The sequence below is a fragment of the Mastigoproctus giganteus genome, chromosome 10 (genome assembly GCF_048544385.1).
Source record: "Mastigoproctus giganteus isolate SK-2022 chromosome 10, ASM4854438v1, whole genome shotgun sequence".
NCBI classification, from domain to species: Eukaryota; Metazoa; Arthropoda; class Arachnida; order Uropygi; family Thelyphonidae; genus Mastigoproctus; species Mastigoproctus giganteus.
The window spans coordinates 6,869,409-6,893,280 of NC_143584.1; the positions used below are offsets into that span (position 1 = coordinate 6,869,409).

The window sequence follows — 23,872 nt, forward strand, 5'->3', positions numbered from 1 at the left end:
AAATTTTATCTTTTTTGGAATGCACCTTTTGAGTCAGACAATCTAGGAAACGGAGGAATGACATCAATCTTGGAAAGGGGGAATGACATTCTGACATATGGTAAAAAGGGTGCATGGGGCAAAAAAGGTTGAGAACCACTGTACTACAGAAATTAGTTACTTTCTGTTTTATATTTAATTTTGGTTGTACAAAATGTGTTTTGTTTTGGTTTTTTTTTTGTCTTGATTATTATTTATTTATGTAAAATGGTTTCTTCTTTCAATTATTATTTATTTCTTTATTTATTTGACAAAATACATTAATATGTAAACATATGTAAGTTGGAATTTTTATGCACTTAATGGCTTTTTGAACTAGAAAATAAAAATGGCTATTAGTTTTATGATTCAACAAAATAAAATTAATAAAAGTTTTGTTTTGAAAATAACATTTTAAAAAACACTTTTTCATTTAAAAGATGAAAAATTACATGTAATTATTACAGTAAATTAGTAAAAGATCAAGCATTGCTGTACTTCAAGAAGAATTCAAAAATAAATAATAAATGAAAATAAGGTCAGACACCTGTCAAATGCCAAAACTGATGTGTTTCAATCAGGGGTGCAAGTATTGCCTGGTTAAGAAGCACATATATTCTAAAACACTATGAAGAGTGGATGCAGGTTATTAATGTAATATTGGGTCAGTCTGGTATGACATAAACATTGGGAAAAAAAGATGAGAATAGAGTGTCATAGGCCAAATGACTATGGAGAGTATAACAAACAGTTATACAGGCAAATAGTGGGCCAGCAAATAAGAATGTCTTGTTATCAGGAATTTTAACTTTCTGTATATCAATTGAAACTCATGAGTTAGCAGTTTTCAGTAGCAGATCATTTCTCGATTTGCTGGATGTCTGTTTTCTACAACATGTTAGATTGGCAACAAGAGAAAGCAATATTCTTGATGTGGTTATCAGCAGTGATTCATCATGCTTTAAGATTCTTCCAGTAGAGGAACCTCTAAGTGACTCTGCTCATAGTGTATTGATGTGAGATTTATTCAAAGAAATAGCTAGTCAAGGGTAAAGAAAAGGTATTTGTTTTCAAGAAAAGGTGATAATGTTCAGACATTTTTTGAACTCTTTAGTGGTTTCACTGAAGAGTTTAACCAGCTGAAACCAGTGGATACACTGAAAATCTAATAATGTTAAAAAACGTAAATCAAGTGGAAAGTATTCAGAGAGGTAATCACAGAGACCTCTAAGCATTTGATGCCAACTAAGAGATATTATTGAAGGTTTTGACCAAAATTTGTCAGATGCACTGATTGTCATTGGCAGAGAAGAAAAATGCTTGGTATGATTATAAATTTCAGGGAGTGTCCTACAGTAAGTACAAACTAGCGTATAATCAAGTTACTTGGAAAGTTAGGCAGATCATGAGAAGAAAAGTGGTAAGGAATTCTTGGTGTATGTTAAAAGAAGGGTAAATCACATTGGTCTACTGATATAACTGGCACAACTATTGATGACTGTACAGATTCCTGATTAATTGAATAAATATTTTGCATCTGTTTCATTCATGAAGAATTTTTTAGAGGTAGGGGTTAGCAGAAATCAGTGAATGCCAATGGGGGGGGGAGTTAAATGATTTTATATAACAGAAAGGAAGGTGGAAGAAACTGCTGCAATTAAAAATCATAGGCTGATGGAAACTATCCAATTATATTAAAAGAAGCTGCAAAATAGGTAGCTAAAACTTTATCCATAAATGTGAGAACCTCCTTGGATTCAAGAAAACTTACAGATTGGAGATAAGCAAATGTATCTCCTATTCACAAGGGTTGTTCAAAGGATAACATGAATAACTAACAGAGACCCTGAAAGTTTGACTGCTGTGCCAGGGAAAAATAATGGAGTTAAAAGTAATGGCAGATCATCTTGATAAGAGTGGAGCCATAAGGCAGTCACAGCATGGATTTCTTAAAAGTGGGGTCATGCCTGAAACAGTTAGTATTAAACAGAAAACCATTTAAAAGAGTTAAGTAAATTAAATGCCGATGGTATCTTGTCTCATTTTCAGATGAGACACACAAGAGGACATATTTTTAAATTAAAAAAGGATGGCTGCAAGATAGATGTGTAGAAATTTAAGATTGTCACAAAGCAGCTAAATATAAAAAAATTAATTTTGAGCCTTTGATACCACACCACATATACACTTGTTGCATAGGAGCAGTGTGGCATTATGGGAAAGTTGTTATTATAGATAAAGGGATGATTTAGTAGAAGGTAAAGAGTGGTTATAAATGGTCACTATTTTTCGTGGGCTAACGTGATGATGGGCTGGTATTGTGTTCCTTACTGTTTTTAATATTTATTAATATTGATGTAGATAAACCAAGCAGATGGGTTAAAAAATGGCAGTTGAAGTTTAGCATTGATAAATGTAAAGGACTGCATTTGGGTAACAGTAATCCCAGAATAACATACCATTTGGTCAGTACTGAATTCAAAGCAGTGGAGTATGAAAAAAGATCTATAGGCGTATAGTCCGACATGAAATTCTTCGAGCAGTGCAAACAAGCTGCTAGCTTGATTATATACTAGCTAGATTACAATGCTAGCTTGATTATATACTAGCTGATCCAGTGGACTGTCAAGCGATTAATCTGTGAAATCCTTTGAAAGCTGTACTGTTAAAATTTTGGATCTCACCATGCTGTCCATCATAAACTAAAAAGACAACTTATACTGTAAACGATAGAAGAGATGGGTAGATGCAATGCTCGGGAATTTTCTCATCTCTCTAAACAAAAAAAGTTATTTTTGACCAAGTGATTAGTCTCCCACCTAGTTTTGGAGGCTTGTCCATTACTTTGTGTAGTGCAGATGCCACACCTCTTTGATCCCTGCTTGCATTGGTTCACACCTGGTGGTTACCTACAGTATGATAGGGATTCGTGATTTTTTTTATACCTTGCATATTGGAGATATTCCCAGGGTTACCAGCTCCAGTGGAAGGAGGAGTATTCCTGGAATTTTCTAAAATTCAATGCAGTTGACACAGATGTGACCTATCAGCTTGATCAGTATTTTAGACTCCAAGAATGGCAGTTTAGTTAATTCTTCCTCCCCATACTTAACAATTTGGCAAATTTTGTTCACAATATCAATTTTCAGCTTTTAATTGATGTTCAGTTTAATAATTTAACTGAAGTGTTTATTTTACTGCCTCTGATAAAAGAAACAAAGTAACTTCTACATTATAAGGCTTAGCTCCCATTCCAGATTCTGAGGTTCCAGTAAATTATTAGCCAAGAACACAGTTTAGTATCATACAGACATAGAAAAATATTTGTTATATGTCATAATATAGGAACTAAATCATACAGGTAAAGCAGGCATGAAGTATTACATGAAATGATATTTTAATCTTCAATGATGATAGAGGAAATATAATTTGCTTATGAGACAGTAGTTATAAAGAGCTAGCCAGAAGCCAGTAATTAGCAATTAACAGTGAGTGGTTTTGGACTTCTTAGGAATTAAAAAGAACTAGTGCTGGACAAAAATGAAGTAAATAGTTAAGAACTGGTGTGCTGCTGAATAAAAGTCAGGCTTTTTGGGTGTTAAGATTATGCCTGTTTAAAAAAATAAAAATTGCCAATAAATACTGTCTTTCTTCATTTTCATTTAGAATAGGATTTTTTTCTCCTTATCAAGTCCAAGCATTCATTGCCAGCTGCTGAACTGCATAAATACTAAATGTACATATGCAATTTACATTCAGTACACAATTATGTTTTTTCTATTACTGCTGCAGGTTAACCTCTTTTTTTTTTTTTTTTTTTTTTTCATCTCCATAATTTTATCTACATTAATACTAGTTTTTTTTATTTTTTTGTAGTTAGTATTATTCATTTTTCTGAAATTTTATCATATACAATATAGATATTTGTATTTCTTTCAGCTCAGACGAAGTTAACTGAAAAACGCTGAAGCTGAAAGTGTATGTTCTTTGGTCCTAATGTCTCTCAGTGAAACCTTAGACTCCTCCATACATATCTGCACTTACTTAGTTTCACTGATTAAGCAGCTTTTTGGCCCTAATGGTCAGAATGCTCTTCTGCTGACTTCACTAGGACATGCTACAGTAACTAGCAGCACAACTTCTATTATTGATGCAGCTCACTGCAGTCATCCAATATCCAAATTAATTTTACAAGCTGTAATTTTTCATAATGATTGGGTTGGTGATGGAAGCAAGACATTTCTGTTTTTCTGCCAACAATTACTGAAAGGGATAAAAGAAACATCTGATCGACAGCATATAAAGATTTCGAATCAAGATATTTGTTACCTAATATCCTCTGTTTTGCCTGAGTGTTTTCATACTTTGAAGATTAAGCCTCCTTCTTGCCATTATAAAATTAATGTAGAAAACAAGAAAACTCTAGGAGAAATTTGTTATACTCTACTTCAGACATTCTTTTCTAGCAAGTTTAGTTGCCATGTATCAACACAACTTACATACCTTATTCACAAATTTGTTAAGGATATTGTAAATTGTTGGGATAATTTTGCAACAGTAATACAACATGTGATATTAAATTTCAGCATTCTTTTCACTGAGATGAATGCAGTTTCTTTGCGAGAATCACAAATATTGCCTGGAGTTTTATTCAGCAGAGATTTTACTGTTGGCCCTAAACAAATAGGAAACATAAAACATAAATATGTGATTATAACAGGTGATAATGGCCAGTGTTCTGAAAATAACCCTGTCATCTCTCTAAGCAGCAATTCAGATGTTCAAAATTTGCTTCACTGGAGTTGTCATCATAGTCAAAAGTTTATAAACAGTTTAAAGAAGTATGAAATAACATTTGTTCTCTCTACTTGTAAAGTGCCAGATATAATAAAGGCACATTGTATTCAAGAACAGATAGCTCTAGTTACCATGATACCAAAGGAAGAAGTTGATTATTTGCTATCCCTTACAAAAATACAACCATTAAATAATTTTAGTGAATTGCCAGCTTCTGAGAATATTGGAAAAGTACAGTTCCTTTCAGCATTAGTAGTAAGTAAACATTCCTATGTACATATTGGGATAGAGACTCATATTTCTTGGCTGAATCCTCATCATATAGTACTTTGTGGTCCTACCTCTGACTTGTGCAAACAATACAGCAAGGAATGCCAGAATGCTCTTAAGATTCTCTTTCATTGGTTAACCACAGACAGCTATACAAAGCCTAAGACTTGTTTAAATTTTGAAAATATTCATAAAGACATTGTAAATAACAGTTTACACAAATTGTGTGATTCTTCTGACTATCCTCATAGTAATGAAGCCTGTTCCTCTAAATTCCAAGGATCAAATTTAAAGAATGTATCACTAAAGGATGGAACCAAAATGCATACTCATTTAGTGTCCAAGGAAATAGTTTATCTTTCATTTAAAGGGAATCATGATAATTTATTACCTACTAGCGAACAAGAAGCAATATGCTATCCTGCTGGTGGGTGTTGGGAATCATGTTTATATAATCAGTTAATGGTAAAATCCAAAAGCACAACACCATCTCTTTCCTGGACATGCAGAATACTTGCGGAAGCTTTAAAAATTGTTCCTTTGACATTGCATCAAAACTCACCTTCTGCAAGCAGACGCAATTTTATTCACTTATGGTTACAGTTACAAAAAGGCTTACAATCAGATTGTATACAAACCCTTGATAGCCAAGGGGTTCTTTGTCCTGCAGCTGGCTACTCTGCACTTGAGCCAGTAACAGTAAAAGAATTTGTGATATATCATACATTACAGCTTGTTATTCAGATACTTCGCCTTGATGGAATTGTTGGTGTACAGAGAATTAATGTCAAGTGATTAAATTAAAGAGATATGAAATGATGCAATATAGTTTAATAATAAACACTTTCAAATTTTATGTCGCAAAAAAAAAAAAAAATCTGGTATTTATGTAAGTTATGGGTTATAAAGAGAAATAAATTTGTTTGTCTTAATTTTTTTGCATACTGGCCTTTTAAATATTCATAATTTCAATGTGGCACTGCTCTTAAAAATGAAGTTTCAAAAATAAAACAATACTGCAAATACTGTATAATTTTTCTTCCCATAATAAAGTGCCATGATACATAATAAAACAATTAACTATATGATATCAGTGTAGATACACTGATATCATATAGTTATCCATATATAATATGGGCAAACTATGGTGTATCTAAATATTATATAATATATATCTACACCGATATTATATAGTTAATTGCCTAAACCCATAAGAAATTATGCCTCATGCATTTTGTCTTCTAATAATAAAACATATTTCAATTTGAAAAAGACTGAAAGTAAACAAAAAAAACTGGAAGTTTAACATTCCATTATAACACCCTAATACAGCATTTCCCAAACTTTTTTATTCACGAAACACAAGTTTAGCAAGAGCCAAAGTAAGTGTTGCTAATATTTTATTTCCAACACATGTAAAGCCAAAATTCAAATAACTATCATTATACTTTAGTTTTGGTCTTTTATTAGTTGGTTCCTGTTTTTTCACTTCAGATTTCTGGGGAACAAAAGGCTGCGATTGTTCATTCTCACTTTGAAGTGTAACAAATTGTTCATTTTCATCGACCACAGTTGCACTACTAGAAGTACTTTGCTTCTCGATTTAAAGTTCCTTTTTTCAACCACCAATCCATGATCACATATTTTAATAATATTTTGAAATACTAATAATTATCAAAAAAAAAAAAAAAAAATGTATATAAGGAAGTGAGTTTAGTTATGATATCAGTTCGCTTCCTCCTCTCATGGGTTGAAACCCATGTACTCCAGGCTAAATTGCATACGAATGGCAAACTAGATCACCACATTGCTACTTTTTTGTAGGTGTCATTACCTCTATGTATACTTCTCTATGCAAAGCCCACCAAAATAAAGTGTTCGGTGGTCTATTTGATTATTAGTCTATACCAGTATATTAATAACCAGAAAAAAAAAATGTTAAATATTATAACGATACAAAAGTGGTGTATGCTACAAATATGTAAAATTTATTTTTTTAATTATTAATTACAATTTTTCATGGAAAACTTGTTCACATCTCACAGAACACAGTTTGAGAAACGCTGCCCTAATATATACTGTAATGTAAATTTCTTTTTTTTAAACCAACTTATTTGGATTAAATTCCTAATGTGGTGTACAAAATCAGTAGATGTACAAGTTGAGCCAGCTTTAAATGACACTAAGTTTTAAATTCTTTTAGTGAATAAGAATTATTTTATGAAAAATAAAATAGAAAACAATTTAAAGTGTAGTAAAGAAAAACAGTATATGTAAACCTTGTTTTGAAAGGATTTTAGAAAGTACCAACAAAATGTCACTAAATGCCTGCTAAGAATATATTATCCCTTCTTTCAACTTATGAACAGTTGAACAAATATCCAACAAACCCTTTTATCTTATTTAGCAAATAGCATTTCACTGCCAAAATTAGACTATTATTCTGTTCAGAGGATATCCCCCCCCCCTCATTGGCAGGAATTTGCTGCCAGTGGGTAGGGACTCCTTCATTGGGGCATTAAATAGAGATGAAATGTGCTTTGGCTCTAAGTCTGTTTATTACATCAAAGAATGTATTTTATTTATTTACTATTAGAATTTCATTATTTTTATTTTTTTTTGAAAAAAGAAAGAGCTAAAACATATTTCTCATCAAGGAGTTGGATAAACCAGATTAAGTGAAAATTACCTTTTAAAGAAAAAAGTAGCAGAAATGTAGCGATCCCTATATGTATTCATTTTGACAATGAATACAAAGTCTAACTTATTTAGCAGTCGTGCCAGCCCTAATCATGTTCCACTGAAACAAGTGTACTGTTGCACTCTCACACTAGACTACATTAGGCCTAGGAGATAAAAGCTATGAATCCATGTTAATGGACTAATTAACAACTGACTTAAATTTGTAGTACTATTAAATTTTTGTTTTCATATTTCAAATTTTCACCCTTCTGATAAAAAAAAGAATTTATCCTAAATCTTATATTGGTCAGGTTTTCTCTCAGAAACTTGAGTTTTTCATTAAAACAGGCAGACTAACCAAAAAGTGCCTCAAGTTTACAAACATAATATACTAGTCTCATGTTGTGATGCTAAAGTAAGAGCCTCAGATGAGTTAAAAGGTTTCCCCAACTCCCTCTACGGCAAATACCTGAACTCATCTCAGAACTTCCTATATTCGAATGCAGTTCATAAGCATAATGTCATAAATTATATGATGATATTAAAGAAATTGTGATAGACTGTACAGCATAGGAAATAATAAAATGTCAGATGCGAAGCTATTGCATTTTTAACAATAGAGTTTAAGTCAAAAAGATGTTACTATTTACTGGCTAGCATTGGCACGCCAATAGCTTGGATGAAGCAACAAAATTTTGCTTGGATGATGAACATAACAGTAGATAAATCATTGATGTTACCAGTACAGTAAAACTGATTAAGATGTTTTTTAAACAATTTCTTAAGATGGTTGAAATACTTTATTCCCAAATTGAATTTTCCAAGTACATCCTATAGCCTTAGAAGATGATTCTCATTACAGAAATTTTCATGTAATGAGAATCATCTTCTATTTAATGTACACGCATTTCTTTCAGTTGTTGATATTGTGTGTTGACACACAATACCAACAACTGAAAGAAATGCGTGTAATCATCTCTGTACAGGCAGAAATGGTTAAGATAGGATCTACTTGAAATTAAAAATCTTTGATGAAGCGATTTTTAATTTTAAGTATATCCTTTTCATAGTTGATATCCTTTCCTAATAAATATACTCATGTATTAGAAAAGAAAAAAAAAACTTTTTTCTGTAAAATGTATAGATCCTTCAATGTAGTGCACACTCTACCTCCTGAATTACCTAAGTCTTGTACTCCTTTAAGCGGGAATTCCCAGTCTCAAAAGAGAAAACACTTTGTAGTAAGAAAAAAAAAAAAAGCCCTACTCACCTCATCTGTATATCCTCTCTAGTAATTTTTCTAATCCTTCCTTATTTTGAGGTTTATAAAATTGAGGCAAAAATAAAATTAACAAGGGTGAAATTTTAACTGTTATGATTTCAGAGCTACGGGCCAGATGACTGAACAAAAAATTATGGTTGGGGAGAGAAGTTTAGACTGGAGAAGTTTTCTTTTAGCCAGTGAGTTGTTAATTATTGAAATAAGTTGCCTTGATGGGTAGTAGAGGCTGACAGCTTGGGGAAATTCAAAGCTTAGCTGAGTAGTAGTGGCAATGATGCAAGAAAGCAAGCTAGCATCAGCCAAAAAAAAACTACACACTTCACCTATTCAAGAATTTGTTTAGTTCTTCTTTGAATTTATTCAAACTGTCCATTTACACAACAACAGATGAAAGTCTGTTCCAACAATCAACCACCTGCTGGCTGAAGGCAAACTTCTGCACATCTATCCTGCAACCATCCTTCCTCAACTTGAATTTATGCTCCCTCATGTGCGTAGTCTCAACAAGAGGAAGCGTGCCATTTAACATTTAGCTTACTCAATCCATTCATGGCCTTAAACATATCAATCAGATCTCCCAGGAGTTGCTTAGTCTCCAAGTGCTGCAATTTGCAGAACTGAAGCCTTTCTAGGTAAGAGCACCCTTTTGTTCCCTTCACCAATCTGGTTGCATTTCTCTGCATCCTAACCACAGCCTTGTACAAGGGGATAATCACCTCCTTATCTCTGCTAGCAAAGTTTCTGTATATCATTGACAAAACCCCATGAGCTGCCTTGCAGCATTTCTGCACTGCTCAGAGAATTTCATATCTGACTGCACAATTACCTCCAGTTCTTTTTCATTTACCACTACTCTGAGTGTAGTACCACCCAGTTGACACATTACTCTGGGGTTACTGCTACCCATTTTCTTTCCTGTATTTTCTTTGTTTCCAATTTCTATCCTGCAACCATCATACAATTAGGCATATGGACTGAGAGGTAGTCCATCTGCCTAATTGTATGATGAGAGAAAAATTAGGCAGAGACTGAGAGCATTAGCATTAGTAGAGGCATTTGATGCAAGAAAGCAAGCTTATGCAGCATCAGCCAAAAAAAAAAACTCACTTCCACTTCACCCCTCTGTTCGTTCAAAATACCTGTCCAGCTGAGCCTTAAACTTATTTAGGCTATCAACCTCCACCACAAGGGATGGAAGTCTGTTCCACCAACCAACCACCCGCTGGCTAAAGGCAAATTTCCGCACGTCTATCCTACATCTGTCTTTCCTCAATTTGAATTTATGCCCTCTCAGGTGATTTTTCTGAGCTAGAGGAAGAATCCCATCAGCATTGAGCATGCTTAAACCATTCAAGGCTTTATACACCTCTATCAGATCACCTCGCTGGTGCCTAGTCTCCAGACACTGTAATTTGCAAAACTTAAGCCTTTCTTCGTAAGAGCACCCCTTTGTTCTATTCACTAATCTTGTTGCCCTTCTCTGTACTCGTTCCAGCAGCTCTACATCCTTCTTGAAATGAGGCCTCCAGACCTGTATACAGTACTCTAGGTGTGGCCTGACCATTGCCTTATACAATGGAATAATCACCTCCTTATCCCTGCTGGAAAAATTCCTGTATATCATTGACAATACTCCATGAGCTACTCTTGCAGCCCGTCTGCACTGCTCAGAGAACTTCATATCTGCCTGCACAATCACCCCCAAGTCCCTTTCATTCTCTACCACTGTCAGTGTAGTACCACAGAGTTGATACGTTGCTCTGGGGTTCCTGTTTCCCATGTATAGTACTTTACATTTGTCAATGTTAAACTTCATTTGCCACCTCTCAGCCCATCTGCTCAACCTTTCCAGATCCTGTTGCAGCAGCATAGTGTCAGTAGTGTCCTTGACAACCCTGCCAACCTTTGTATCGTCTGCAAACTTGGACATTAAGCCCGATATACCATCATCAATATCATTTATAAATACAGAAAACAATAATGGACCCAACACTGAGCCCTGAGGGACTCCACTAATAACATCAGTCCACGATGAGCAGTGTCCATTGATTACCACTCTCTGTCTTCTCCCCCTCAACCACCCCTTTATCCATAGCAGCAATTTGCCTCCAATGTCACACTGCTCCAATTTGTGTAGCAGTCTTTCATGTGCAACAGTATCAAAAGCCTTTCTAAGATCCAAGTATATAATATCAAAGTTATTCCCTGCATCCAGTTCTTTTGTGACTGCATCATAGTATCCAATCAAGTTGGTCAGGCAAGACTTCCCCTTAACAAAACCATGCTGTGTCTGAGCTATAACTGAAGTCTTGTCTAGAGGTAGCAACTGAAGTTTAACATTTGTCAATGTTAAACCTCGGTTGCTACCTCTCAGTCCATTTGCCTAATTTTTCTAGATCTTATTGTAGCAGCATACCTTCATTACTGCCATTAACCACCGTATCAACTGCAAACTTAGTCATTAAGCCTGATATATCCTCATCAATATTAATAAATACAGAAAACGATAGACCCTGGGGGGACTCCACTAATAACATTAGTCCATGAAGAGCACTGCCAATTGATAACCACTCTGTCTTCTTCCATTTAACCATCTCTTTATCCATAGCAGTAACTTGCCTTTATGCCAGTTTGTGCAGCAGTCTTATGTGGAACCGTATCAAAAGCCTTCCTGAAATTCAAGTATATGATATCGAAATTCTATTTTGCATCCAATTCCTTTGTGACCACATAATAGTAACCTATCAGATTGGTTACAAAAGATTGCCCCTTAACAAATCCAATGTGTGACTGCAGTGTAATTGCATTCCTGTCCAGATGGTCATGCATGAAAGTTGTTCCAACACCAGTTGGAACAATCTTCCATCTTGTGTTGGGAAGTGGATAGTTTTGAATAGCTTATTAGAGGGTGTATATTATTTTTTAATCTTGATTCCTTGTATCACTTGCCAATACTAACATGCAAATTGGCCTGTGTACACATTAGGGCTTGCATAAAACCGAGTTTAACCGAAGTTTACTCTTAAAACCGGTTTTAAAACCGATTTTCTCAGACTTAGGGAAAATAATTAAAAGCTTATAACACATGTATTTATTTTATCTTGGGTAGATTGTACAAATCGTAATCAAATCTTTTAAACAAAATCTATCACCTCTTATAGTAAAAAAAAATAAAAAAATTAAAATGCTCCAAAAAAGTAACCAGCTTGAGATTATACAAAATTACAAATTGTATTCAAATCCTTTGAATAAAAACTATCTTCTCGTATAATAAACAAAAAAATAATAAGCCCTATAATAATAATAATAAATAAATAAAAATAATGTGAAAAAAAAACAGCTTGGGGAAATTACTATTTATTGCTCAGCTTTTTCTGAAAATGATCCTTTAAAAAACACAGTATATTAAGCATTTTTCCTGATAGACTTGACCTTATTTTTGTGTTAAAGAGACCAGTGATCGAAAACACTCTCTCAGATTGGACACTTGTTGGTTTAATGGTCAGCAGTGCTCTATAAACTTTCTCCAGCTTTTCACTTCTACTGCTAGTTGCTTCCAAAATTTTAAATTTTTTGCTGATTTCCAATTCACTCGGATATTTTGAAGGCTCTTCAGTTAATCTCTTTATTACACTATCATACTCTCGCATGAGTGTATCTCCAATATCGGAACTAGACGAGTCTTTGTTTTCTTCTAAAAGAACAGTTCGTTTATTTTCAGTTTCTTCATTCAACGCTAAGACTCCTTCGGAATGTTTTGCAAATAATCTCTGATAAATCTCTTCAGCATGCTTTTTCAAAACTTGCTTACTTGGAAAAAGTTCTTGAACCTGAATCTTCTTTCCTAAACTTTTTGGGGTTGTGTAGATAGCTCAGCAAAGCCACAGTTGGGCAATTTCGTCTTGCATTGTAACACTGAAAAAGGCTTTGGTGAAACTTTATAGCAAATGGGTTTTCTGCTGTATCAAGGTTAGCAAGCAGAAATTCTATTGAAAACTCTGCTTTAAGTAAGTCTGTATCTTCTGAGGTTATAGCCTTCAGAATCATTTCAACTGGTCGCAAAGTTTCACATAGCAATTCAAGTGTTTTCCAGTCATCGTCATACACAGCTTCAGTTGACAGTACTGCACATAGAGCATTTGGAATGCAATTTTTCAATTTCAAAAATATCTCAATCATATAGAATGTGCCATCCCATCTAGTCTTGCAATCTAATATAAGTTTATATTCTTTCCCATTAAATTTTGCTTTAACAAAATTTTGTAATATGTCATTTTTGGCAGGCGATTTTTGAAAAAGCTTGCAAATTTTTCTGACTTTGTTAATAGTTTGTGCAATATTGGCCATTGGATTGAAGAAACAAATGAGCTCATCGGTAAAATCGGTTTGATAAAGCATGCCTTGCTGTCTTTCTTCACTCATCACTCAATCATCACTACTTTCTCCATTATTTTCATTTTCTTCATTGTCTTTGGGAGACTCAGAGACTGTAGCACCATAAGTGATTGCTTTTTCATAAAGTACATCTATAACTGACAGATGTATACAATGGGCTATACATTGTTGATGATTAGGTGTAATTTGCTTGCCAAACTTAATCATCATTGCTGCTCCACCGATGGAGCAGCAATGATGATTGCAACAATATCCTCATCCAAGTTCAAACCAAATTCCTTCAAGTGTCCATTCACAATTTGCTCAGTTCTTCTGCTATCAAGTGAACCATTAATCTCAATAAAACCTAACGACCAATGATTGTCTTTTGAATGCACATTTATATTCATATACCTTTTATTTTGTATAGACGTATATTCGTCTAGAGTCAATGAATACCGTGCACCCAAAACCAATGAATTTTTGAAATGCTGAATGAGTTCTTCTTTCTTACTTTTATAATAATTCAGAACCACATTTTTAATACCATTCACTGAGGCTGGTGGTAATTTATCGTATTTATTTCTCTGAAGGTGAAGGCTTGATTGTATAAACTCACTCTTAGCAATTGAATTAAAAGAAAATCCATCTAAAGCAGCTAATTTTGAAATCTCTTCTTCCATAGATTTTTTAACGATAAAGTTTTCTAATGTTCTTACCATTTTTACGGGAGGTTCACTGTTATCTTGTTTAATGCCAATCTGATGCATTTTTTTAAATGCAACATCAAAGATGATGAAGATCCTCCAGACGACTTCATTATCTTCTGACATTTCGAACATTGTGCTTCATCTTTGCTTTTTCGAGCAAAATAATTCCGTACATTTGATTTCATCTTAGACATATTAAGAGTAATAAATATTAATTAGTAGGAATTTATATCACCGACAATTTTAAATAAAAATATTGAAGATAACAAAGGCACAATACTATGCGTCACTCCCGCAAGCACTGAATGAAGAATCTAAACGAGGCAAGTTTCAAAATTTTCACAAAAGAAATTTTTTATTTATTTACTTGCAATTTTTTCCCCCAATTAAATCTATTGTATTTTCAAAATTACATAAAAGCTAAATTTGGTGAAGCTGCTTTTTGGAGAACATTTGATCGCAAATTTAATAGAAATAAAGAAGCAAAAAACTTTCTATGATTGAAATTTGATGCAATATTCAGCGAATCTGTTTCTAGTGGGTAACCATCAATAAGACGTGTTCCATAACTTGCCTGGCGAACAAGATAGATGGAACGGAGAAATTTTGAGCATTTTCTTTTACGCAATCGCTCCGACTCACTCAGTCGTAAATGAGTACACCTGCATCATGCCATGATACAGGTGGGAAGATAAAAGGTACCCCTCCTAGATTTGGGCCACTTGCCAATGAGATTCGTACCTAAACATAAAATAAAATAAAAAAAAAACATGTTTAAAACGTAAAGCAGTTGAACGATCCAGACAAACGAACAAACAAAAGAAAATGTGCCTAACAAAAAACTATATTCGAGGGCCAACTAAAAAAATATTAGAATCCGGTTTTAGAAGCTCGGTTTCGGTTTTAACAACTCAATATGAAAACCGGATTTAACCGGTTTATAAAACCGGTTTGCAAGCCCTAGTACACATGTACAGATAAAAATACACACTTCATCTGCTGGTACCATGGGTGGAATTAAGTTTTTTTTTTTTTTTTTTTTTTTTTGGCTGATGCTATATAAGCTTGCTTTCTTGCATCATGTGCCTTTACTAATGCTAATTTATGACCACTCCAGTTGATGCATTAAGCCCTCAACAAACCTGAGAGAACTTTTCTTTTTAATACAGCACTTAGTTGTAAGCCTAGAATAAGAAAAAACTATGTAGTGTTTTGTTAATGTTCCCAGGAAGTTAGGAATATATGGCAATAAATCAATGAGTAGATGGCCAGTTAAAAAAAAAAAACAGTGGTAAAATGTTAATTTTGCAAGAATGAAAATGAACTTATGGGTGAAATATTTTTAAACGGGGATATTTTATAGGAAAAGTTCTTAAAAGCAGAATCCTCTGTAATAGATGTTTTATTTTCCTTCTTTTCAGGTTGAAGAAAAAAAAGAGTGGCTAAGATTCATGTAATATCTATTAGAAATTGTACTTCGGGTTCCTGCCTTTACAGGCTGGGAACAACTATTGTAATGTTCTTCATCATGTAAATCTAGATATATTATCAGTTCAGTGTTCCCACTGAACATTTGTAATGATTCCAGAAGGGGCCAAATATCAAATTACAGTGGGGGATAGGGTTAGAGTAGATTGCAGAAAGTTTTCTTTTAGCCAGCAAGTTGTTAATTATTCAGCATTTTTAAATCCATAACTAGGGAAAGTTTTGTGGGTTCATGCTATTTATATTAGTTCAACTGCATTATTCTGCAGAATAATTATGGGTTAGCAATTCAAAATTTCATGATGATTGATTCATTAGTTATTGATTATCATAATTGCCAGTTATGATAGTCAATAACTAATTGATTTGATACATAATAAGTACTTTAATAGTTAGCAGGGTTTCATTTGGATGATTGAACAATAAACACCTCTAGAATATAATTCTGTATTTATCCCTTTCTTTTCACATAAGTGTGTAGAGCATCATTAGTTCAGTGCCACAAGTTACTTGATCACTTGAATGTGCTATATTGCAACAAGAATATTTTGCAAAACTTGGAATAACCAAGTTTTGCAAAATATAACCAAGAAAACCATTTCAATCAGACACCAGTGATCTAACATTGGCAACAATAGCTGTCACTCAACTTGACAGCTATCTCAATATTAGAGCATTATCCGTTAAAGTTGTATATTATCTACTTTAGAATCTTACCCTTGATCCCAACATTTTCAGCTTATATAGTAACTTCTCATGAAGGACTGAGTCAAATGCTTTGCTAAATTCCAGATAATGTCAAAATTATTTCCTACATCTGACTTATGGGGAACTGTGTTAAAATCACTAACCAGGTTAATTAAACATGATCTTCCCTTTAAGGGCACAAAAGGTGATATAGTTGTACACGTTGGCACTAATAATATTAAGAGTAGGAGACCGGCAGAATTACTTAACAAGTACAGGTCACTGTTGAACAAAAGCCGAGAATTAGGGTTGAATTTGAAAGTGTCTGCAATTCTGCCCAGACACGATAGGAGGGAGTATATGATGAGAGCCTTGTCGATCAATTCAGCCCTGGAAAGATTGTGCAAGGCTCAAGGGGTAGAATTTTTTTCAGCCTGGACTGTACTTGTTAACAGGAGAGATTGCTTCTACAGGGATGGGATACACTTAAATAGAAAGGGTGCAAGAATATTTGCTGATGCTATCGAGGCAGTGTTAGGTGGGTCGGAAAACTGCTAGCTTGGGGGGAGACAAAGACCAATAGATTGACAGTAGCCACTGGCAGACGTGAAAGAGATTCTTGCACTGCTTCTATTAGAATGAGCAGAAGCCTGAAAAACAAGATGCATGGTATTTCACAGACTGTTGGGAGCCATTGCGGTACAAATAAACACATGGGTTGTGTTAGGGTAGCTAAGAATAGAAACAGGTGCAGGTATACTTGCGTGTACACCAATGCTAGGAGTTTAGTAAATAAATTTGATGAATTTGAGGTATTGCTCAAAACATCAAAGGCAGATATTGTTGGGATATCAGAGACGTGGTGTCACACAGATATAAGGGATGCAGAACTGCAATTTGGGGAGTATAACGTCTACAGAAAGATAGACAGGATAGGAAGGGGAGAGGGGTTATGCTATTAGTTAAGAAACACATAAAAACCAAGGAAGTGAAGCCAGTCGACATCGCTGGACAGTGCAGTGTTGAGTCAGTTTGGTGTGACATAAGCATTGGGAGATCAAAATTGAGAGTAGGAGTGTGCTATAGGCCTAATGACTCTGATGAGTATAATAAGGAACTGTACAGGGAAATAGAGTGGGCCAGTAAATCAGAGAGTCTTATAATGGGAGATTTTAATTTCCCAGATATTGACTGGAATTTGGGGGCTGGTTACTCACACACTAGCAGGGCTTTTGTGGATTTATTGGATGATTGTTTTCTACATCAGCATGTTCAGGAGGCAACTAGAGGGAGTAATACTCTTGATTTGATTATCAGCAGTGATTCTTCATGCATTAAGAATCTGCAGATAAATGAACCACTAGGTGGCAGTGATCACAGTGTGCTGAAGTGGGATTTACTGAAAGAGGTAACTACCATTAGGGGTAAAGGGAAGGGTTATTGCTTCCGTAAAGGCGACTACGATGGACTGAGACAGTATTTAAATTCTATACAGTGGGACCAACTGATGATGTTACCAACAGCAAATTCAAAATGGGAAGCATTCAAAGAACATATCTTGGAAGCTACTAGGCTTTACATACCAACTAAGAAATATTGTTCAAGGTTTAGGCCAAAATGGATGTCAGATGAACTAATGAGGCATATGGCAGAGAAGAAAAATGCATGGGATACTTACAAATTAACACATGACACAGAAGCCTATGATAGATACAAGTTGATATGCAACCAAGTTACAAAGGAGGTTAGGAAGGCGAAGGCAGATTACGAGAAATCCTTGGCAAGGGATGCAAAGAAAAACAGCAAAGAGTTCTTTACTTATGTAAACTCTAGAAGGAAGGGGATGAATCAGATTGGTCCACTTGATATTGATGGGTCAACTGTTGATGATCCTGCTCAGGTAGCTAACAAACTAAATGAATATTTTGCATCGACATTCACACATGAGGAGTTATTCAGCAAGGGGAATGCCAGAGGTGTATTCAACTCTAGCAGTAAGCTACAGAATCTTGAAATAACTGGGAGTAAAGTGGAGGAGAAACTGTTGAAGATAAACACAAGAAAGGCACCCGGGGTGGATGGGATCTATCCAGTTATATTAAAGGAGGCAGCAAAGGAAGTAAGCAAACCCTTAGCCATAATTATGAGAGCTTCCTTGGACTCAGGGGAGGTACCCATAGACTGGAAATGTGCAAATGTGACCCCAATTCACAAAGGAGGATCAAAGGCTGACACAAGTAACTATAGACCTGTGAGCTTAACTTCTGTTCCAGGAAAATTAATGGAGGCACTGGTTAAAGAAGCACTGCAGGATCATTTAGACAAGACTTCAGTTATAGCTCAGACACAGCATGGTTTTGTTAAGGGGAAGTCTTGCCTGACCAACTTGATTGGATACTATGATGCAGTCACAAAAGAACTGGATGCAGGGAATAACTTTGATATTATATACTTGGATCTTAGAAAGGCTTTTGATACTGTTGCACATGGAAGACTGCTACACAAATTGGAGCAGTGTGACATTGGAGGCAAATTGCTGCTATGGATAAAGGGGTGGTTGAGTGGGAGAAGACAGAGAGTGGTAATCAATGGACACTGCTCATCGTGGACTAATGTTATTAGTGGAGTCCCTCAGGGCTCAGTGTTGGGTCCATTATTGTTTTCTGTATTTATAAATGATATTGATGATGGTATATCAAGCTTAATGTCCAAGTTTGCAGATGATACAAAGGTTGGCAGGGTTGTCAAGGACACTACTGACACTACACTGCTGCAACAGGATCTGGAAAGGTTGAGCAGATGGGCTGAGAGGTGGCAAATGAAGTTTAACATTGACAAATGTAAAGTACTACACATGGGAAACAGCAACCCCAGGGCAACGTATCAACTCTGTGGTACTACACTGACAGTGGTAGAGAATGAAAGGGACTTGGGGGTGATTGTGCAGGCAGATATGAAGTTCTCTGAGCAGTGCAGACGGGCTGCAAGAGTAGCTCATGGAGTATTGTCAATGATATACAGGAATTTTTCCAGCAGGGATAAGGAGGTGATTATTCCATTGTATAAGGCAATGGTCAGGCCACACCTAGAGTACTGTATACAGGTCTGGAGGCCTCATTTCAAGAAGGATGTAGAGCTGCTGGAACGAGTACAGAGAAGGGCAACAAGATTAGTGAATGGAACAAAGGGGTGCTCTTACGAGGAAAGGCTTAAGTTTTGCAAATTACAGTGTCTGGAGACTAGGCACCAGCGAGGTGATCTGATAGAGGTGTATAAAGCCTTGAATGGTTTAAGCATGCTCAATGCTGATGGGATTCTTCCTCTAGCTCAGAAAAATCACCTGAGAGGGCATAAATTCAAATTGAGGAAAGACAGATGTAGGATAGATGTGCGGAAATTTGCCTTTAGCCAGCGGGTGGTTGGTTGGTGGAACAGACTACCATCCCTTGTGGTGGAGGTTGATAGCCTAAATAAGTTTAAGGCTCAGCTGGACAGGTATTTTGAACGAACAGAGGGGTGAAGTGGAAGTGGGTTTTTTTTTTTTTTTTTTTGGCTGATGCTGCATAAGCTTGCTTTCTTGCATCAAATGCCTCTACTAATGCTAATGCTAATGCTAAAACGTGTATCGTTTAGAATTCTATTTCTATCTAAATGTCCCTATACTGAACTCCATAATTGCCTCTATGATTTTCCCTACCACAGAAGTCAGACTGACAGGTCTGTAGTTATCCACTTCAGCTTTAGAAATGCCTTTGTGTACTGTTGATACAGTGGCATTCATCCAGTCAAAAGGAATCTAGCCAGAGTCCAATGATGTCCTCATAATTAATCTTAATAAGCTCATACACTCTCTTGCCACCTACTACACTATTGCTGGGCATATGCTATCAACTCCAGGGGCAATCTGTGATTTCAGTATCACTAATTTCATATTGCTCAGTCTCATTTGCATAGCTTTCAGACAAAAGACCCATCCTCACTACGATGGGTCTTTTGTCTGAAAGTATAGTAACTGAACTGAAGAAATAACTGATTTGAAATGATGAAAATGGACAATGAATATGGAAAAACTAATTTTATCATATATATTTCAACTAAAAGGTGTATAAAAGTGCACAACTGGTGTGACAATCATGGGAAAGTTATATAAAGAAAATAATCAAAGCAAAGTTTTCTACTCTTTATTGAGAAACCATTCTATTATATAAATTAATTTTTCCAGAAATTAGTTTGCATTAAATAACTTGTAGAATTTATTCAAAAAGAGGAGGAAACTTCTTTTTTGTAAGACAATACTTATACAGAAATTTGCTTTCATAAGTCATAAAATATAGTGATCAAACAGTTAAATGATTTTAAGAATGAGTGAAACCCTTTTTATCACTGTTGAATATAGTTTTCTCAACTCCTCCAGCAACAGTTTCAAAAATTCCAATCAAACTTCAATTGCCAATTAAGAGAATTTATAAATGACACGGTTATTTGCTTATGTTTTTATTTCACTGTCATCCTTTGGACTGATGTTCAATGGATGACCTGAGTTACATGCAAACATTGCAGGTAACTCAGTAACTGAAGAGTTCCAAACAAATCATTTTAATTTTATTACGTGTTCAGATACCAGCTATTTACTGTACATAATTTTCATATCAAAAAATTTCACACTGATTGGAAACAATTTTTCTTCTTTGCATTCAACTGAACATTTTAGGGGCAGCCATATTAGTATAGAAACATTTCACATTTTTTTTCTAATATTAGCTGTAATTAGGTGTGCTATAGTACAATGAGGCTCTCTAATGGTTTGAAATTGAACATTCCTGTTCTAGATGACAAAAATTACCCTCACAGAATCTGCTGATATTAAAGGATTTAACATTTTAGAATTTCATAGTACATAAACTGTGATAAAATTCGTTCAACGTATAAAACAACCTTAATAAACTTTTAAATGACAACACTAATTATTATGGACATTTACAGTAACAGCACCATAATTACTTATGTTTTTTCTTTTTCTTCCTCCTCTTATTCTTTTTATGCCTGCTATGTTTTTTTGGTTTCTGTTTTCTATGATGTGAGCCACTTGAAGATGTATTAGATGATGATGAAGAAGATGTGCTTTCAGTATCTGAAGAGTCTGTTGTTGAAGAGTCATCTAGCAGAGCTTGCAGTTGCCGAATTCTGAAAAAAAAAATAATAATAATGTGTATTTATTTATTTGTATTTATCCCTAAATACTCATGTATAGAGCTGCCCCTCTTGGTGTTAAAGCAGCCACACAGTACTAAATTTGTCCTTATTCACAAGGCTATTCTGAGATCAGTTGCCCTAATCATTTCTTTGTTGGCATTCCTTTTGATGTGCAGTTGCACAACAAAAGGAATGCCAGCTTCTGCATTATAGGATCTAAGCAAATATCAATTTTGCATTTACATTTTTATTTTTCAATGTGGCATCAAGATTCCTTGCTAACGTCTGGATACACCATTTGTGAATGTTCAATTTTTCAGTGACAGCTTTGTGGCAATTATTGTTATGCTCAAATTGACCCTTATTTTCTTAAAACTAACACACACAGATTTCACAATTAAATCACACAAACAGGACATTAATTTTGTATTATATTGAACATATTTTGAATAAATTAATTAGCATTAGTAGAGGCATACGATGCAAGAAAGCAAGCTTATGCAGCATCGGCCAAAAAAAAAAAAAAACACCTCCCATTTCACCACTCTATTCGTTCCAAATGCCTGTCCAGCTCAGCCTTAAATTTATTTAGGCTATTAGCTTCCACAACAAAAGATGGAAGCCTCTTCCACCAATCAACTACCTGCTGGCTAAAGGCAAATTTCCGCACATCAATTCTACAATTATCTTTCAGAATTCAGGTTGCTCAACCCATTCAAGGCCGTATACACCTCAATCAGATCACCTCGCAGGCGCCTGCTCTCCAGGTGCTACAATTTGCAGAACTTAAGCCTTTCTTGGTAAGAGCACCCCTTTGTTCCCCTCACCAATCTTGTTGCCCTTCTTTGTACTCGTTCTACCAACTCTACATCCTCCCTAAAATGAGGCCTCCAGACCTGTACACAGTACTCTAGGTGTGGCCTGACCATTGCCTTGTATAATGGGATAATCACCTCCCTGTCATTGCTAGAAAAATTCCTATATATCATTGACAACACGACAACACTCCATGACCTGCCCTGGCAGCCCATCTGCACTGCTCAGAGAACTTCATATTTGACTGCACAAATACCCCCAGGTCTTTTTCACTTTCCACTTCCCTGAGTGTAGTACCACACAGTACGTTTCTCTTCGGTTATTGCTACCCATATGCAGTACTTTGCAATTATCTTTGCAATTATCAATGTTAAACTTCAGTTGCCACTTCTCAGCACATTTTCCGAACTTATTTAGATCCAGTTGAAGTAGGATACTGTCGTTAACAACCCTGCCAACCTTTGTATCATCTGCAGACTTGGACATTAAACCCGATATACCTTCATCAATATCATTGATAAATATACAAAACAACAATGGACCCAACACCGAACCCTGGCGAACTTCACTAATAACATTTGTCCATGAAGAGTGGTGTAGTAGTAGTGGCATGTGATGCAAGAAAGCAACTGTATGAGCTTATGCAGCATCAGCCAAAAAAAAAAAAAAAAAAAAAAAAAAAAAAAAAAAAAAATAATAATAAAAATAAAATAAAATAAAAAAAAAAAAAAATCACACCATTCCCTCCAAATGCCTGTCCAGTTCCTCCTTAAATTTATTTAACCTGTCAACTTCCACAACGACAGATGGAAGTTTGTTCCAGGAATTAACAACCCACTGGCTAAAGGCAAATTTCCGCACATCTATTCTACATCTGTCTTTTCTTAATTTGAATTTATGCCCCCTTAGGTTCGTAATCTGAACAAGTGGAAGGATCCCATCAGAATTCAGCGTGCTCAACCCATTCAAGGCCTTATATACCTCAATCAGATCACCGCGCAGGTGCCTGGTCTCCAGCCACTGCAATTTGCAGAACTTAAGCCTCTCTTGGTAAGAGGATCCCTTCATTCTCCTCACCAATCTTGTTGCCCTTCTCTGTGTCCATTGATTACCACTCTCTGTCGTCTCCCACTCAACCATCCCTTTATCCATTGTAGCAACTTACCCTTAATGCCATACTTATCCAATTTGTACAGCAGTCTTTCATGTGCAATAGTATCAAAACCTTCCTGAAATCCAAATATATGATATCAAAATTATTTTTGGAATTCAGTTCCTTTGTGACCACATCATAGTAACCAATCAAATTGGTCAGATAAGACCTCCCTTTAACAAACCCATGCTGTGTCTTAACTATTACTGCAATCATGTCTAGATGATCCTGCAATGCTTCTTTAACCAGTGATTTCCCCGAAACACAAGTTAAACCAACAGGTTTGTAGTTACTTGTGTCACCTTTTGAACCCCGTTTGTGAATTGGCGATACATTTGCACACCTCCAGTCCATGTGGACCTCGCCTTAGTCCAAGGAAGCTCTCATAATTATGGCTAAGGTTTG

The 23,872-nt window shown here is 35.3% G+C and overlaps 2 protein-coding genes across 4 annotated transcripts in view; one reads left to right on the top strand and one right to left on the bottom strand.

The window, feature by feature from the left end:
• Positions 1–5,900, top strand: part of LOC150078658 (bifunctional FAD diphosphatase/FAD synthase-like) — an 84,116-nt gene extending 78,216 nt beyond the window's left edge. Inside the window, exon 5 of one of the 3 annotated variants that reach the window (XM_090382556.1) lies at positions 3,958–4,067. Coding sequence is in view for 2 of the 3 variants with exons in the window: in XM_090382554.1 (XP_090238680.1) it covers positions 4,015–5,880 (1,866 nt within the window). In the remaining variant the exon portion in view is untranslated. Of the gene's footprint in view, positions 1–3,957 lie in introns of all 3 variants that reach the window. The other 2 variants (XM_090382554.1, XM_090382555.1) reach the window with 2 other exon arrangements.
• Positions 5,901–21,021: 15,121 nt separating this feature from the next.
• LOC150078659 (retinitis pigmentosa 9 protein homolog) overlaps positions 21,022–23,872 on the bottom strand; it is a 36,911-nt gene continuing 34,060 nt past the window's right edge. Inside the window, exon 5 of the mRNA XM_090382780.1 lies at positions 21,022–21,489. Within this exon, the coding sequence (XP_090238906.1) occupies positions 21,303–21,489 (187 nt within the window). The 3' untranslated portion in view covers positions 21,022–21,302. The remainder of the gene's footprint in view (positions 21,490–23,872) is intronic.